We start from the raw sequence: 15,409 nt of genomic DNA on the forward strand, positions 1-15,409 counted from the left end.
CGGTTCCCTCTCCCAGTGTAAACTGTATATTTCCCGTTGGTGCGCTGTGTGAACGGGACTAAAACGATAAAGCTGAAACGTTAATCTCCCTCCATCAACCGAGTAACATTTGCAGAAATACTTTGTTAAGGCTCCGGTGGGAATCAGAGCCGTCAGATTTCCGTGTTGTGACGGTGGTGACGCTGCTGGCGGTGATGTAAATGTGATGTAATGACATTGTGACGTCACTCAGACGGCCTCGACGTAAAGCGACCGGAGATCAAACACTGAGAGCCGAAAGCTCGGACAGCAGAGAACCGGATATACAGCTTGCTTTTAGTGTTCACATCCCTTCATAAAGTTTCATTTATAAACTACACACACTACGACATCAACAACAGGAACTCCTATATAACAAAACAGTTATAACATCATACTGTAATCAAGGTTATGTGAATGTTCGTTCTCTCTCTCCTCTCTAGGGATTCTAACATTTCCTCTTAATATTTTTATCAAATTGATCCAAGTGTGGAAATCTTTTATTTCGACAGTATAATCAGAGTGCCGTAAAGCGTTCCGCGGTTCTCCTGGTGCCTTAATGTGGTTCTCGCTGTGCCGTAAAGCGTTCTGTGGGCCCCGCAGTTCTCACCACAGTGACCGAGCTCTCTAATAGGTGAACCAGGTGCGAACTCAGAACAGAAGACAAGCCGTTCTCCTTATGTCAGTGTGCCATTGAAATGAGTTTAAAATTGATATTTTTTTAATTTTAATATTCTTACCTTGTGTTGCTTTTAAATGGAATGTACTATTTTAATCATTAATTAACCAGGTCAAGGGCGGCACGGTGGTGTAGTGGTTAGCGCTGTCGCCTCACAGCAAGAAGGTCCGGGTTCGAGCCCCGTGGCCGGCGAGGGCCTTTCTGTGTGGAGTTTGCATGTTCTCCCCGTGTCCGCGTGGGTTTCCTCCGGGTGCTCTGGTTTCCTCCACAGTCCAAAGACATGCAGGTTAGGTTAACTGGTGACTCTAAATTGACCGTAGGTGTGAATGTGAGTGTGAATGGTTGTCTGTGTCTATGTGTCAGCCCTGTGATGACCTGGCGACTTGTCCAGGGTGAACCCCGCCTTTCACCCGTAGTCAGCTGGGATAGGCTCCAGCTCGCCTGCGACCCTGTAGAACAGGATAAAGCGGCTACAGATAATGGATGGATAGATTAACCAGGTCATTCATCTCTTGAATAATATCAGCCTTTATTTTTCCTAATATTTCAGTGTGACCTTGCTGTGTGTACATTACACTCTCAGACAGCGGCACTGGACTTGGACACGCCCCTGTGTAGTTTTACAAACTCCTCCCACACGTGTGTAACTTCTGAATAACGCTTCAGTCTGAGGTGTGAATCCTGATGTGTGTTTTCAGTATTAAATCCTCACTGTGTGATTCACTCCACTCTGTACACGGACTGTGTGATTTGGTTCCTGTTTGCGTTTAGTGTTTTAACGACTCCATTTTCACACCAACATTTCACACTCAACAGAAGTGACAGATCCGTGACATCACAGTCAGGAACTGAAACACCATTCCCAGTTTACTTCCCAAAGTCTCCACACCAGTTTTCCGTCTTCACTGCTGCCCGTGGGGTCGCCGCGTTCTCACCGAGTCGCCGTTCCCAGAGAATAAAACTCACAGTGGTGTCGAGGCTCTGCATACACTTAGTTTCATAACAACTAATTGAATGAAAAAAGTACTTTATGAAATATTAATTTATTCTGTGGCGGAACAAATTAACATCAGCAGGAACAAGGCACATGTGATTTTTAATTCTGACGAGCCGACTGTTAGATGTGTGCTACGTTCATAAATCAGACGACAGCCTTTAATTAATGAAGCGACGAATCAGCGTTTTCCTCTCAGCACTTTTTCTTGGTTTTATTTATTTATTTATTTATTTATGCCCACTCCACACCACATTTGGCTTGTAAAGCTTCTGTGAGGTACGAAATAAAAAATAAACTGTACAATAACCACAGTTAGAGTTTACAAATCCAGCTGTGACACTGATGATTAATCTGACTGTCCAAGGAAACCGAGAAACTGTAAAGAAGTGTAAACTCCTCCTCTGTCCTGAAGATGTCGGAGAACTTAGAGTTCCAGCTTCACCTCTGACTGTTACACAGCGCTCACACTGGAGACTCCTTCCAGAGACGTTATGTAAAGAGACGCCACCTGACAGATCAACGATTCCACACGTTCTTAATCTGTTCTAAGGTTAAATCAGTGGAGCATCTGCTCTGCACAGCCCTGTCAATGAGCTGTTACTATGGAAACAATAACATAAAATCACAGGGTTATTTGATTTTTTTTTTTGTGGCGGCTCTTCTGTCAGAAACCCTTCAGAATGAGAAAGTGTGTGTGTGTTTTCAAGCAGGAAACGTGACGTGATGTGAGAGATGAATGATAGAAGGTTTCAGAGTCGGTCTGTTATTAGACCTCTCAACTCCACAGAGAGAGAGAGAGAGAGAGCGAAGTTTCCATACAAGAACATTTGTATAGAACAATGATTTTCCTGTACGGTTTGTAAAGAGCTCAGATGCCTGTTGTACCGTGCGGAGAGTGCACATCGTTTCTCTTTGTCCTTCACAGTGCTGTGGAAGTTTATTTTTAATCCTGAAGCAGCAGATTAAACAAATTTACACACCCCTGTAAAAAATCAGGGTTTTGTGAAGTAAAAGAATGGCCCTGCGATAAATCACGTCAGATCTTTTATATACCCTTAATGTGAAATTGTAAAGTGTACAAATCAAATGAAAAACAATCAAACTTTTTTTTTATGAGAAAATAAAGAAGCTGTTTACAGTAAGCCAGTTGCATTGCATTAGTGTGCACACCGCTACACACTCTGCTGAAGCACCTTTTTGATTTGATTCCACCACTCGGACGTTTTGATCGAGTCTGCCAGTGGTGCATCTCAATTTATCAATATTTTCTCACTCTTTATTATAAAACATTTTCGAGCCACCAAATTGTGAGGTATTTCCTGAGCACAGCTCGATTTGTTGATTTGGATGTCTGCTTTGGATCATTGATGTGTTCTGAAAGGAGAAATTTCTTTCTGTCTTCAGTTTAATCGCAGACGCCTGAAGGTTTCTGCACTAAAACTGACTTGCGTTTGTAGCGATTCATGATTCCCTTCACCTGATAAAAGCCCCAGTTCTGGCTGATGAAAAGCAGCTGTAGAGCACGATGCCGCCGCCACCATGCTTCAAAACTCCCTTTTGGAATTATGGAATTATTATACCTTTTGGGATTGCTCTCATTAGACCATGACATGTTTTGCCACGTGGTTTGGGGTGATTTCAGTTGGGCTTGGATGCTTTCCGTGAGAAGGGGCTTCAGTCTAGCTGCCCTACCCCGTCGCCCAGACATGTAAAGAGTACGAGGCATTGTTGTCACATGCAGGGAGTAATCCGGAGTAATCAGTACTTGTCACATGTTCCTGTGGGTCCCATGACGGCTTCCCTGGTAAGTGTTTGTCTTGTTCTTTTGTGAATGTTGGAGGGACGTCCTGTTCTCTGTGTCACCGTGGTGTTCCGTTTTCTCCGCTTGTTGATGACAGCCTTCAGTGTTCCACAGCACGTCTGATGTTCTGGAAATTCTTTTATGCCTTTTCTCCTGATTATTGTATTTCACCAAGTTAGATAAGCTCTTTGAAAGCTCCTTGAGAACCCTGACTTCAGAAGTCAGATGGAACCTAAAAAATGTGAGGAAAATCCTCCAGAAAAACAGCTGGTCTTTATTTGAGGTTAAACGGGTGATTTTTAATAATCTGAGTGGTCTGCATAACCTGACTCTAAACACCAAAACATTTCCTGTGTGTGTGTGTGTGTGTGTGTGTGTGTGTGTGTGTGTGTGTGTAGGTGATCCTGTATCCTCTGAAGCCGAGGATGTGCACCGGTCAGGGCGCTGTGTGTATCATCTTCATTTGGCTCATGGCGAGTTGTTTCTCACTACCACACGCCATCTTCCAGAAACTCTTCACCTTTGTCTACAGGTGTGTGTACGTCTCTGTGTGTCTCTCTCTCTCTCTCTCTTTTCTCGTTGCAGTTTCAATTTCTTTTCTTTTCTGTTCTATAATTCAGTAGCAGTTTGTTTTCCTCGTGAACCGTACACACAGGGAACACTGCTGTTTTCTATCTGAGCATGACTGAAGAATAATTTATGAACTCTCACTGAGCTTTATAGAATATCAGTGTTTAATGTGTTATTGATGATCCACAGGAAGAAAAAGTGCAGCACTGAGTCTGAATGCGAAACAAACGCAAGATTTCTGATTTATTTCAGGGAAGTGAATATCGCTATAAAAACCACAGCGCTGCTGCGTTCTGGACTCTGATTGGTCAGAAAGTGTTGATTAATTTTCTATAACTATATGCAGCTCTGACAGTAGTGCAGGTTTATTACGGTTATATTATGTTATCGTTACTATAGTAACAGCTCATCCACAGGGGTGTGTACAGCAGACTCTCGGCTAATAAACGGATTAAAATCGTGTGTAAGTGTTGATGTGGTGAAGCTTCCTAAAGTAAGGAGACGTTTATTTATGATTGGTTTCTGTAAGGAGTCTCCAGTGTCAGCAGTGTGTAACAGAGATGAAGCTGGAATGTCTTCAGGACAGAGGAGTTTACACTTCTTTTATGGTTTCTCAGGAACAAAAACCAACCAGCTGTGTTTTTTCTCTCATTAACTTTGGGAGAATAAAGAGGCGGCTGAGGGAGCGAGTGTTTATAGCTGCTGTAACGTGAGTGAGAACAAAAACCAACTCGTTTCACAGCGTTCAGTGTAACTATAAACAGATTCTTGTGACATACATCAACTTGATGCAACCTGGACACATCAGTGATTGTAACCTGAGGTCCTTGAGTGTTTCAGGTCTTTCAGCATCATACACGCTCACCCAGGCGACCCAGCCAGGTGGATCAAGCCCCAGCCTGTGTCCAGGCAGCGCTACCCTACCCACAGATCTCCTCTCCTTATCCACAGCCACCTTGAGGCAACTTCTGCTGCCTCAGTGGCCTCCTTGATGGCCCTTCGCCTCCTGACTCCTGTGATGCCCAGCATGTTATAGGCCCTGCAGAGGGACTGGCCTACGAACCCTCTGGATCCCACCTCAATGGACTGGCACCATGCTCACCACCCATTGCTCCTGCATTCCTCCACTAGCTCGGTGTATTTTGGCCTCCTCGATTGGGTCCTCCCAGGGGATGGTGAATTCCAAGAGAAGAACCTGCTTGGAGGCTTCCGAGATGAGCACCATATCTGGCCTCAGCGTTGTTATGGTGACAGTTTCTGGAAACTTAAGTTGCTTCGCCAGGTCAACTTTCAGCTCCCAGTCTTGTGCCGTTGCTAACAGGCCAGAATAGGTGGTCCTGGCAGTTGATGTTAGCTTCTCCCCAGCCCTGACGAAAGCGATGGTGTTCTTCACTGGGCGGAGGCGCTTGCAGTGACTAATCCCACTGCTGATGGTATTCGCTATTGCCTTCAGGACTTGGTCGTGGCGCCAGCGGTAATGCCTCTCGCCTAGGGCTTTCGAACAGCAACTGAGGATGTGTTCTAGGGTCCCCCTCTTCAGGCACAAGGTGCAGGCTGGTGACTCCACCTTTCCCCAGCAGAACAAGTTAGATGGGCTTGGTAGAGCGTCATAGACAGCCTGGATCAAGAATCTTATGCGATGGGGTTCAGCTTTCCACAGCTCTTCCCATGAGACTTTGTGGTCCACTGCTTGTTTCCATCTCGTCCAGGCTCCCTGCTGCCACATTCCAGCCATCCTGCTGGCTCGCTCCTCCTCCACTGATGCCCACACCTCTTCCTGAACCAGTGCTCTCCTATCCTTCCCCTGTGCCTCGTCATAGCGAGGTGTTCTGCTACTACCTAGGCCCGCTCTTCCACAAGTCATTGCTCCCACCTGTGCCGTAACCGTGACTCAGCGACATCCACAGCCTCTGCTGCCCTCCACTTCTGTCCTGTCCTCACTTCAGTCCCCACCTGGGAGACTTTTGGGTCGTTGGACTCTCGGTACTGCAGCACCTCCCTAGTACGGCTCACCTTGAATTCTTCATTCAGGCTGATAAACAGAAAATAATCAACTCCACTCCATCACACCAAGGGAAGATTTGTGTTTATTATGAATAAGAAGTGTGTGTGTGTGTGTGTGTGTGTGTGTGTGTGTGTGTTGAAGCTTGTGATGAAGTGTATAAAGTACACGGTGTTATTCCTGAGCCGAGCTGTAAGCGTCCCTCGGTGCCGTGACAGAGCTGTGAGTGATTATGGCTCTGATTATCACTCGGCACGGAGAGGAAACGCCTTCACAGCTTTTATTACCTCCGTTTTATTTTAATGGAATGTAGCTGAAATAAAACACGCCGTGTTTCAGAGCTGTGGTGAAACATGATAATTTAACTTCAAACACGGAGAAGGATTTTCTGCTCTCTCTCTCTCTCTCTCTCTCTCTCTCTCTCTCTCTCTCTCTCTCTCTGAGGATTGTAATGATGGTTGAGGATGTCACTCACTCTGATATTCTACTATTTCTTTTTTTTATCTGTTTATTTCCTGACTCCTTTTCCACTTCTATTCTGTACATGTACACGGACATTCCCTTTATTTTGCTTTTCAATTATTTCTTTTTTTCTCTTTTACATCATGAAGTGAGTCATTTTTGATTTGATGGTAATGTAGAAATGTGATTGTACCAAATGATGAGGTATAAAAATTCATATCATCTTTGTGCCTCTGTCCCCCGCAGTAAGGACATCATTCGCTCCCTGTGTGTGCCAGATTTTCCTGACCCATCTGAACTGTACCATCAGTACCTGGACTTGGTGACCTTTGTCCTGCTGTACGTGTTGCCACTCCTCATCATTACGGTGGCGTACTCGGCCGTGGCACGTCGTCTGTGGCGCCGCAATGCCATCGGTGATGTCACCAGCGAGCAGTACTTCCTCCAGCGCAGGAAGAGGAAGCGGACCATCAAGATGCTGGTGCTGGTGGTTCTGGTGTTTGCCGTGTGCTGGTTCCCATTAAACTGCTACGTGGTTCTACTGTCAAGTCACGCCATCCACTCCAACAACGCCATGTACTTCAGCTTCCACTGGCTGGCCATGAGCTCCACCTGTTACAACCCCTTCATCTACTGCTGGCTCAACCAGAGCTTCAGGGCCGAGCTCACCTACCTACTGAGCATGTGCAGGAAAGGGCGAGCCAGGGGGCGGGGCAGCACCGGGCAAGGGGAGGAGCCGGACGAGAGGCCTCCGCCGTCTAACGGCTGTCACAGAGCAGCCTGGCCGGAGAGTCACGACTCCTCCCAGCCGTCTGATCACAAAGAGAGCCACGCCCTCAGGACCACCTCTCTCGGCCAATCAGGAAAGACCGATATCCTGTCAGTGGAGCCGATTGTCACTGTCAACTGATTAATTAGGGCCCGAGCCCTATGGGCGAAGGCCCTATTGTTCTTGTAAGAGTTCACTATTATTATTCTTCTTCCGTCTTCTTCTTCTTCTTCTTCCGTCTTCTTCTTCTTCTTTATTTTTCTCCGCTGTTGGGCCATTTTCGGGGCACTTGCCATGGGCGAAAACGCACGAAATTTGGCACCAGTTCCGAGAATTGCCACCGCTACTCAGAACCAGAAGCCCAAACTTGGCCGGGGCTCAGGGCCTCTATAGCGCCCCCTAAGTCGTTGTGATTTTGGCCTCCTGCATTAAGGTGCCTGGGTGCCATGTAGTTTGTAGTAGTGGCATGCCATTTGGTACGCATATGTGTCTCACTAAGCCGGACAAAAATGTAATGCCAATGCATTAGCCACGCCCAACAGGAAGTGAGGTAATTTCACTTTTGTGCGAAATGCATGGCCACGAAGACGGCGCAACTCCTCCTAGACCGTTCATAGGAATGTCACCAAAATTGATACACATCATCTACAGACATGGCTGACAAAAGTTACTAAATACGTTTCACGTAGGATAAACCGTTCAGAAGTTATACGTCAATCAATTTTCGATGCAAAATTTTACATGCTTAAAAATTCATTACAAATCTTCTGATTGCTCAAAACTGCTCATACTTCACACGCAAATCACGCATTGGGCTTCTGACATGTTACCCAATTTCTGTGATTTTTCGCCACTGGGGGCGCTATTTTTGGGCAAAAATTCCAATCTTTCCTCAAATTTGGTCAAACTTCACGGCCACCCTCTTACTACCTCCCATGTCATGTATACCACATTTCGGAAATTTTCGTCCATGGGGGGCGCTGTTTTTGGCCGACGCAATTGCTCCAAAACGGGTTTTTGGTAAATAATTCCATAATGCTTTTCCTTCACACCACTACCTTGTGATAGTGCGTTCCTGTTGTGGACACTTATTTTTCCAACTCATAATCGCTCATGTACAGCATAGCGCCACCTTCTGACATGGGAAAAACCAAAAAATTTATTCTTCAAAAATCTATATCTCATCTTCTATCTATTCAATTGTCATCAAACTTCATACGCAAACTCTTCATAGCTCACCTGACATCTACACCAAATGTTGTGCACTTTCGCCCCTGGGGGTGCGGGTTATGGCAAAAATGATATTGCAGCTTCTGATCTGTCAAACTTGCCAAGCAAACTCTTTACAAGACCCTTATTGGGGCGCTTGCCATGGTCGACTACGCACCAAATTTGGCTCCTTTTTCTTAGACTGCCACCGCTACTGAGAACCAGAAGCCCAGATCCAGGCGGGCCTCAGGGCCTCTATAGCGCCCCCTAACTCGTTGTGATTTTGGCCTCCCGCATTAAGGTGCCTGGTTGCCATGTAGTTTGTAGTAGTGGCATGCCATTTGGTACGCATATGTATCTCACTAAGCCGGACAAAAATGTAATGCCAATGCATTAGCCACGCCCAACAGGAAGTGAGGTAATTTCACTTTTGTGCGAAATGCATGGCCACGAACACGGCGCAACTCCTCCTAGACCGTTCATAGGAATGTCACCAAAATTGATACACATGATCTACAGACATGGCTGACAAAAGTTTCTAAATACGTTTCACGTGGCATAATTCGTTCAGAAGTTATACGTCAATCAATTTTCACTGCAAAATTTTACATGCTTAAAAATTCATACCAGATCTTCTAATTGCTCAAAACTGCTCATACTTCACACGCAAATCACTCATTGGGCTTCTGAAATGTTACCCAATTTCTGTGATATTTCGCCACTGGGGGCGCTATTTTTGGGCAAAAAATCCAATCTTTCCTCAAATTTGGTCAAACTTCACGGCCACCCTCTTACTACCTCCCATGTCATGTATACCACATTTTGGGAATTTTCGTCCACAGGGGGGCGCTGTTTTTGGCCGACGCAATTGCTCCAAAACGGGTTTTTGGTAAATAATTCCATAATGCTTTTCCTTCACACCACTTCCTTGTGATAGTGCGTTGCTGTTGTAGACACTTATTTCTCCAACTCATAATCACTCATGTACAGCATAGCGCCACCTACTGACATGGGAAATACCAAAAAATTTATTCTTCAAAAATCTATATCTCATCTTCTATTTACTCAATTGTCATCAAACTTCATACGCAAACTCTTCATAGCTCACCTGACATGTACGCCAAATTTTGTGCACTTTCGCCCCTGGGGGTTATTATTATTTTTCTGTCGCATTTGACCTTATTTGAGGCATTTCCCCATGCACGAAATCTCATGAAATTTGATACACACATCAGTCATTGTAACCGCTTCTCAGCCACAGACGTTTGGCCCCGGGCGTGGCCCAGGGACTTCATAGCGCCCCCTAATTGAAACAAATCTCTTCAGAACTTATGGCCAGAACCTTACTCAGAACCCTTAGATCAGTACAAAAATGACATGATTCATGATAGTTGTCCTAGCAACACACACACACACACACACACTGCAGACACAGGGAAGCTAAGATGACTTAAGATTACAGCGTGAGATGGAGATAAGGAGGAGACACATGTATAGTTTTGTACATATATAAATGTACATTTTCACACCACAGAAACACACACATACACACATACTTTAGTGTTTGTCTGTCTGTCTCTCATCCGTCAAGCAGTCATGGCATTTGCAACATGCACATCACCTTTGAACATTTGATGAATATATGACATGTGACTGTTTTGTTGGGTGGCGGAATGTCCTGGGTTGCGGAACCACATGGGCGAGGGCCCGTCAAGGCCGCTAGCGGCTTTAATTTAATTTAGTCTTTTCATCTATTAGTTTGTTTGGTGGATTTTTCCAGAAAAGAGAAACAGCCTCCAGAGCAGGTCGACGTTTATTCCACACACACGAGCTCTGATTCCTGAATCGTTATCTTTAAGAGAAAGTTTACAGCAGTGTTTACAAAACCGAGTTTATAAAAGTGTTCTGGTGTACAAACTTGTGAAAGTAAACGAGGATTTCACAGCACGTTCATAAACACTGTTTTATTTCACATCAGTATTTATTATAGAAATGAAGCAATGGTTCTGTTGACACTAAAGGAAAATGATTTTTTATTTATTGTACAGCGGTTTTAAAATCAGTAAGCATGTTTACAGAAACCCAGATCCAGACCTGCTAATGAGAACTTTTAAGGTCGGAAAAGCCGTGACGTGATTGACGCATGACGCTGCTGGGACTCTGTGGAAGCGCTGCAGAACTCCGTAAACCCTCCAGTCACGTCTTTCAAGATTCATCTCTGACAAAGTGTGCTTTCAGCTGTAATTATTGCCCCGCCCTTCTTGATGGACGGCCAGCCCGTCTTTGCATCCTTACATGATGTGTTTGATGTATTGATTCTCATCATGTGATCGATGATGTCACTTCAGAAATCTGTACAGTGTATATCAACTGTAAATTGTTTTTAATAATTTCTGTTTCACTTTTGTCATCTTTTGTTGTGCCTGTGAAAGGAAACCGATTACAGCGCTGTTGAGTTCTGGATTGTGATTGGTCAGTGTTAACGGCAGCTGTGACAGTTGTGCAGCTGTAGATCGCAGGTTTATGTTAAAGCGATTAAACAGGAAATTATGGGGTTATGAAATGTCATCATTATACATTAATACAAGATGTTTGGGATGAAGAAAAATTAAGCGGACTTTTGCTTAAAAAACGTTTAAATTTGTAACATCAGTCCATTGGGCCATTTCCCTGGGCGTGGCCGTACTGGATTAGCCAGATCCATGGATGTATTAGGAGATGAAAACAAGGGTGGCGCCGCGTGACGTAGGATTCTGCACAACAGCACACTGTGTCACGCATCAAATGGATGGAAGATAAGCAGGTAAATATATTTTTAAATAAACGGCAATAAACTTGCCACTACTTTATTTTGACTCTTTTTCTAATCCTGCATTGCTGTAATTCTTGTGGAGAAATGCAAACAAATTGAGCAAGAAGTCACGCTAGACCATAATATTATACTGTAGTCTACTTGTCCCAACAGAAGGACTCTGCGGCGCGTTCTGGACAGCGCGGGTTCCGAACTGACTCACATGCCGTGAATGACACACACCTGCAGGGGATTAAGGCACAATCAGCGCGCCTAAATAAGGACTAGAATGCAGACTTGCTTTGCGAAGTATTGCATTGTTGTGACACGTTACCAAGCTGTGTTTCCTGACTGATTTCCTGTTTCTTGTTCCTTTATTTGTCCCTGCTTCTGTCTACAATATTCTGTTTGTGCCTCGCTCGACCTTTTGTCTGTTTTACCGTTCACGATCTCCACCTGCTGATTTGGACTGTTTGCATGTTTCCACTTTTCTTTATTATAAAAATCTCCTGCACGTCCACCTGTCTCCAACCATCTGTCCCTGACAGAACACTTCACCCTGCTGACACTAGTGCAGCATGCACTCATACAACTCCAGTGTGCTCGCGGAAAATGACATCACACACACAGGAGTTATGGCGGCCTCCCTGACAAAAAATAGTCTCGTCTATTTTCATCACTGTAATGGAAATTTTCAATAAACACTTCAGAACGCTTAGCAGTCGTCTTTTCAGTTATTTATTATAGTAAATCATACAAAGGAATACAAGATATGAAAGAAAGAAAATTAAAGCAGAACATCACCTCTAGTGATGTGAGAGTACGCACGCGCTCTCTGAGTTGTGTTTTTTTGGCTGTATCTATTATACTTCTAAAGGCATTCGCTTACTGCTCGCATCTTCACGTGATTGGCTCAAGATTTTCTATGAAGCTTTGTTAGAGCGTGCACCTGGCGTGCTCTGGTATGTGCAGGCGGATGCGAGTTAGGGAGCGCTCAAGCTCCCTGCTTATCACCACCGAGGTCAGGAAAGGTGGTTACATCATGAGAAGATGCGTAGTTAGGACGAACTCAAGCACCCTGCTCATTACCACCAAGGCCACAGAAAAGCGATTACAACATTGGAAAAAACATCTTTCTCAGTATATTAGGCCACTTGAGCTCAACACACAGAAACACAGAGAATAGGAATGTTCATCCACTAAATTTCCCTCACATCACTTTAGTGGTTACGTTGTTTAGAACAAATTCAAAATGCAGCTTTTTTTTAAATAAAGGACAGACATAAAGACCGACTTTTATCTCAATTTGTTTATTTGTGAGATATTTTCTTTAATACAAAGGTTCTAATTGAAATACGTTATCGTTTCTATAGTAACAGCTTATTCACAGGGACGTATATAACAGATAATCTGTTTCTGTAACACGTAAGGAAGGAGTCTCCAGTGTCAGCACTTTGTAACACTCAGAGTTAAAGCTGTAATTTTTCCGATATCTTCAGCACAGAGGAGTTTACACTAATTTGCAGGTTCTTGGGAATCTGACAAGCTGCGATTTTAAAGGTGGATTTGTTTCATTGGCATTAATTGTAACTACCATAAACAGATAAAAAGTAAAGTATGATCTCATCTCATTATCTGTAGCCGCTTTATCCTGTTCTACAGGGTCGCAGGCGAGCTGGAGCCTATCCCAGCTGACTACGGGCGAAAGGCGGGGTTCACCCTGGACAAGTCGCCAGGTCATCACAGGGCTGACACATAGACACAGACAACCATTCACACTCACATTCACACCTACGCTCAATTTAGAGTCACCAGTTAACCTAACCTGCATGTCTTTGGACTGTGGGGGAAACCGGAGCACCCGGAGGAAACCCACGCGGACACGGGGAGAACATGCAAACTCCACACAGAAAGGCCCTCGCCGGCCACGGGGCTCGAACCCGGACCTTCTTGCTGTGAGGTGACAGTGATAACCACTACACCACCGTGCCGCCGTAAAGTATGATGTTCTTTAATAAATAAATTGTAATTGTTGAAAAAATGCTGCGGTGTAAAACGCTTAGGGCCGTGCCGTTTAGGGAAATAATTTAGCATTGATGCACCACACGTTTACACACAGTTTATATAAACGCTCCTAAGAGGTTGGACATTGACTTTCTTTCGCACTCGGCGCTCTCGAACATGTTTGATGTCTATTTCACTAAAATACTCCTTATAAAATCTTCGAGACATCGTTAAGCTCCAGAATCCCTTCAGGACCTCGGAGGAATGATCAGCTTTCCTTAAGTGCACTTTAAGCAAGTGATTATTCTCATTATACAAACTTTTACATTTCAGAAAATTGTTTTAAAGATATGCAGCCATTTTATTCTCAAGCCTGTGTTTTTCCCCACAGGTAGGTGACTGTCGGGGGAAATGGGTGAAAAGATAACGCTTTAACATTTTCATTTTGTTGTGAAAAGCAGAAGCACTGCATTAAACTTCATTTCTGAAAGTGGATCTAATCACAGTTCAGTGCTAAAAGGTTTTTAAAAGTCTTTTATGGATGAAAGATGTTCACTAAAAGCACGTTCTCTCAGCTTATCCTCCAGCATGCTGTTATCACTGTCACACTGAGAAGTTGAAAATTACATCCACACATCTACAACCCCGATTCCAAAAAAAGTTGGGACAAAGTACAAATTGTAAATAAAAACGGAATGCAATAATTTACAAATCTCAAAAACTGATATTGTATTCACAATAGAACATAGACAACATATCAAATGTCGACATTTTGAAATTTCATGACAGCAACACATCTCAAAAAAGTTGGGACAGGGGCAATAAGAGGCTGGAAAAGTTAAAGGTACAAAAAAGGAACAGCTGGAGGACCAAACTGCAACTCATTAGGTCAACTGGCAATGGAGCACTTGCATGTGACGTCACAGCCGATCCAGATTGTGACAAACGCCATCTTGTCGGTCAAACGCCATATTTCCGCCTTCTACTTCTGCTTCTACTTCTACCTTTTCTTCTGGAAAACCCTACTATATACAATTCTACTACAACGGCTGCGGCTACAAGCTCTCCCTACCTGTGCATGTTTTTTTATGTTTTTTGTGTGTATTTTTGCGTGTTGTTCGTCTGTACCGGACATCAATATCCACTACAACCGTATGGACTTACTGGACATTGGTTTCCAGCAGAAAATTACAGTTTGTAGCGATTTCCATCGCATGCACAACATTCCGGACGAGAAAAAAAAAAACATTCCGGACGAGATAGCGAGACCAGCGGGGTCTCCGTGGATTGTTATCAGAAGCAAAGCGAAGGAGGCGGCGGCGGGAGCGGAAGCAAAAGCGAGGCTGCAGAGCCGACCTGTTGACTAAGCTCAGAAAACAGCTACTCAAACCTCCACTGCTAAGCCTCTGCCTCTCCAACGCCAGATCCATGGTAAACAAAACGGACGATTTGGAATTACAGCTGGAATTACCTTATTCTATTCTATAATCGGCTGGTCAGTGTAGTACTAGTAATACTTAAGTGACTTACCCATCCAATGAGGATTATTTTCTTGTTTACAAGATGCCACATCTGAGTCGCTGACAAATCCTGAATTTCTGTAAAGGTAACTGTCCAGAGATTTATAAGCACGCAGTGCTTCACCACTGAACAGCGAGGGAAAGTTAATGAGGTAATTATACACGTCCGGGTATTCCGCTGGCAGTTCGATATCCACTGACACGGTCGTGAAAACTCCGTCCAGTAAGCCATAAGGGTCACTAATCTGTAGGTCATTTATTTTAGACATATATCTAGTTATCTGTTCATTAGAAAAATGAGCCGTGTAGTCCGTCGGTTGAAATTGATCCATTCTGTACACAAGTGCAGCAGTATTCAGTGGTATTCTTTACCGACAAGATGGCGTCTGTGTACTTTCCGGTCACGTGACTGCAAGATCTCTATAGGTCATTAACATGACTGGGTATAAAAAGAGCATCTTGGAGTGGCAGCGGCTCTCAGAAGTAAAGATGGGAAGAGGATCACCAATCCCCCTAATTCTGCGCCGACAAATAGTGGAGCAATATCAGAAAGGAGTTCGACAGTGTAAAATTGCAAAGAGTTTGAA

The 15,409-nt window shown here is 44.2% G+C and overlaps 1 protein-coding gene and 1 long non-coding RNA gene across 2 annotated transcripts in view; both read left to right on the forward strand.

Annotated features, from left to right (window-relative positions):
• The window catches only part of gpr83 (G protein-coupled receptor 83), a 16,271-nt gene extending 8,619 nt beyond the window's left edge, over positions 1-7,652 (forward strand). Inside the window, exons 3-4 of the mRNA XM_060905217.1 lie at positions 3,894-4,027; positions 6,776-7,652. Of these exons, the coding sequence (XP_060761200.1) occupies positions 3,894-4,027; positions 6,776-7,439 (798 nt within the window). The 3' untranslated portion in view covers positions 7,440-7,652. The remainder of the gene's footprint in view (positions 1-3,893; positions 4,028-6,775) is intronic.
• Positions 7,653-9,579: 1,927 nt separating this feature from the next.
• LOC132871113 (uncharacterized) lies at positions 9,580-12,016 on the forward strand. The gene is made up of 2 exons (XR_009651268.1): positions 9,580-11,310; positions 11,473-12,016. It is a non-coding gene; the product is annotated as an uncharacterized LOC132871113 (long non-coding RNA).
• The last annotated feature ends 3,393 nt before the right edge of the window (positions 12,017-15,409 follow it).

This window comes from Neoarius graeffei, chromosome 23 (assembly GCF_027579695.1).
Source record: "Neoarius graeffei isolate fNeoGra1 chromosome 23, fNeoGra1.pri, whole genome shotgun sequence".
In the NCBI taxonomy this organism is placed as follows: Eukaryota; Metazoa; Chordata; class Actinopteri; order Siluriformes; family Ariidae; genus Neoarius; species Neoarius graeffei.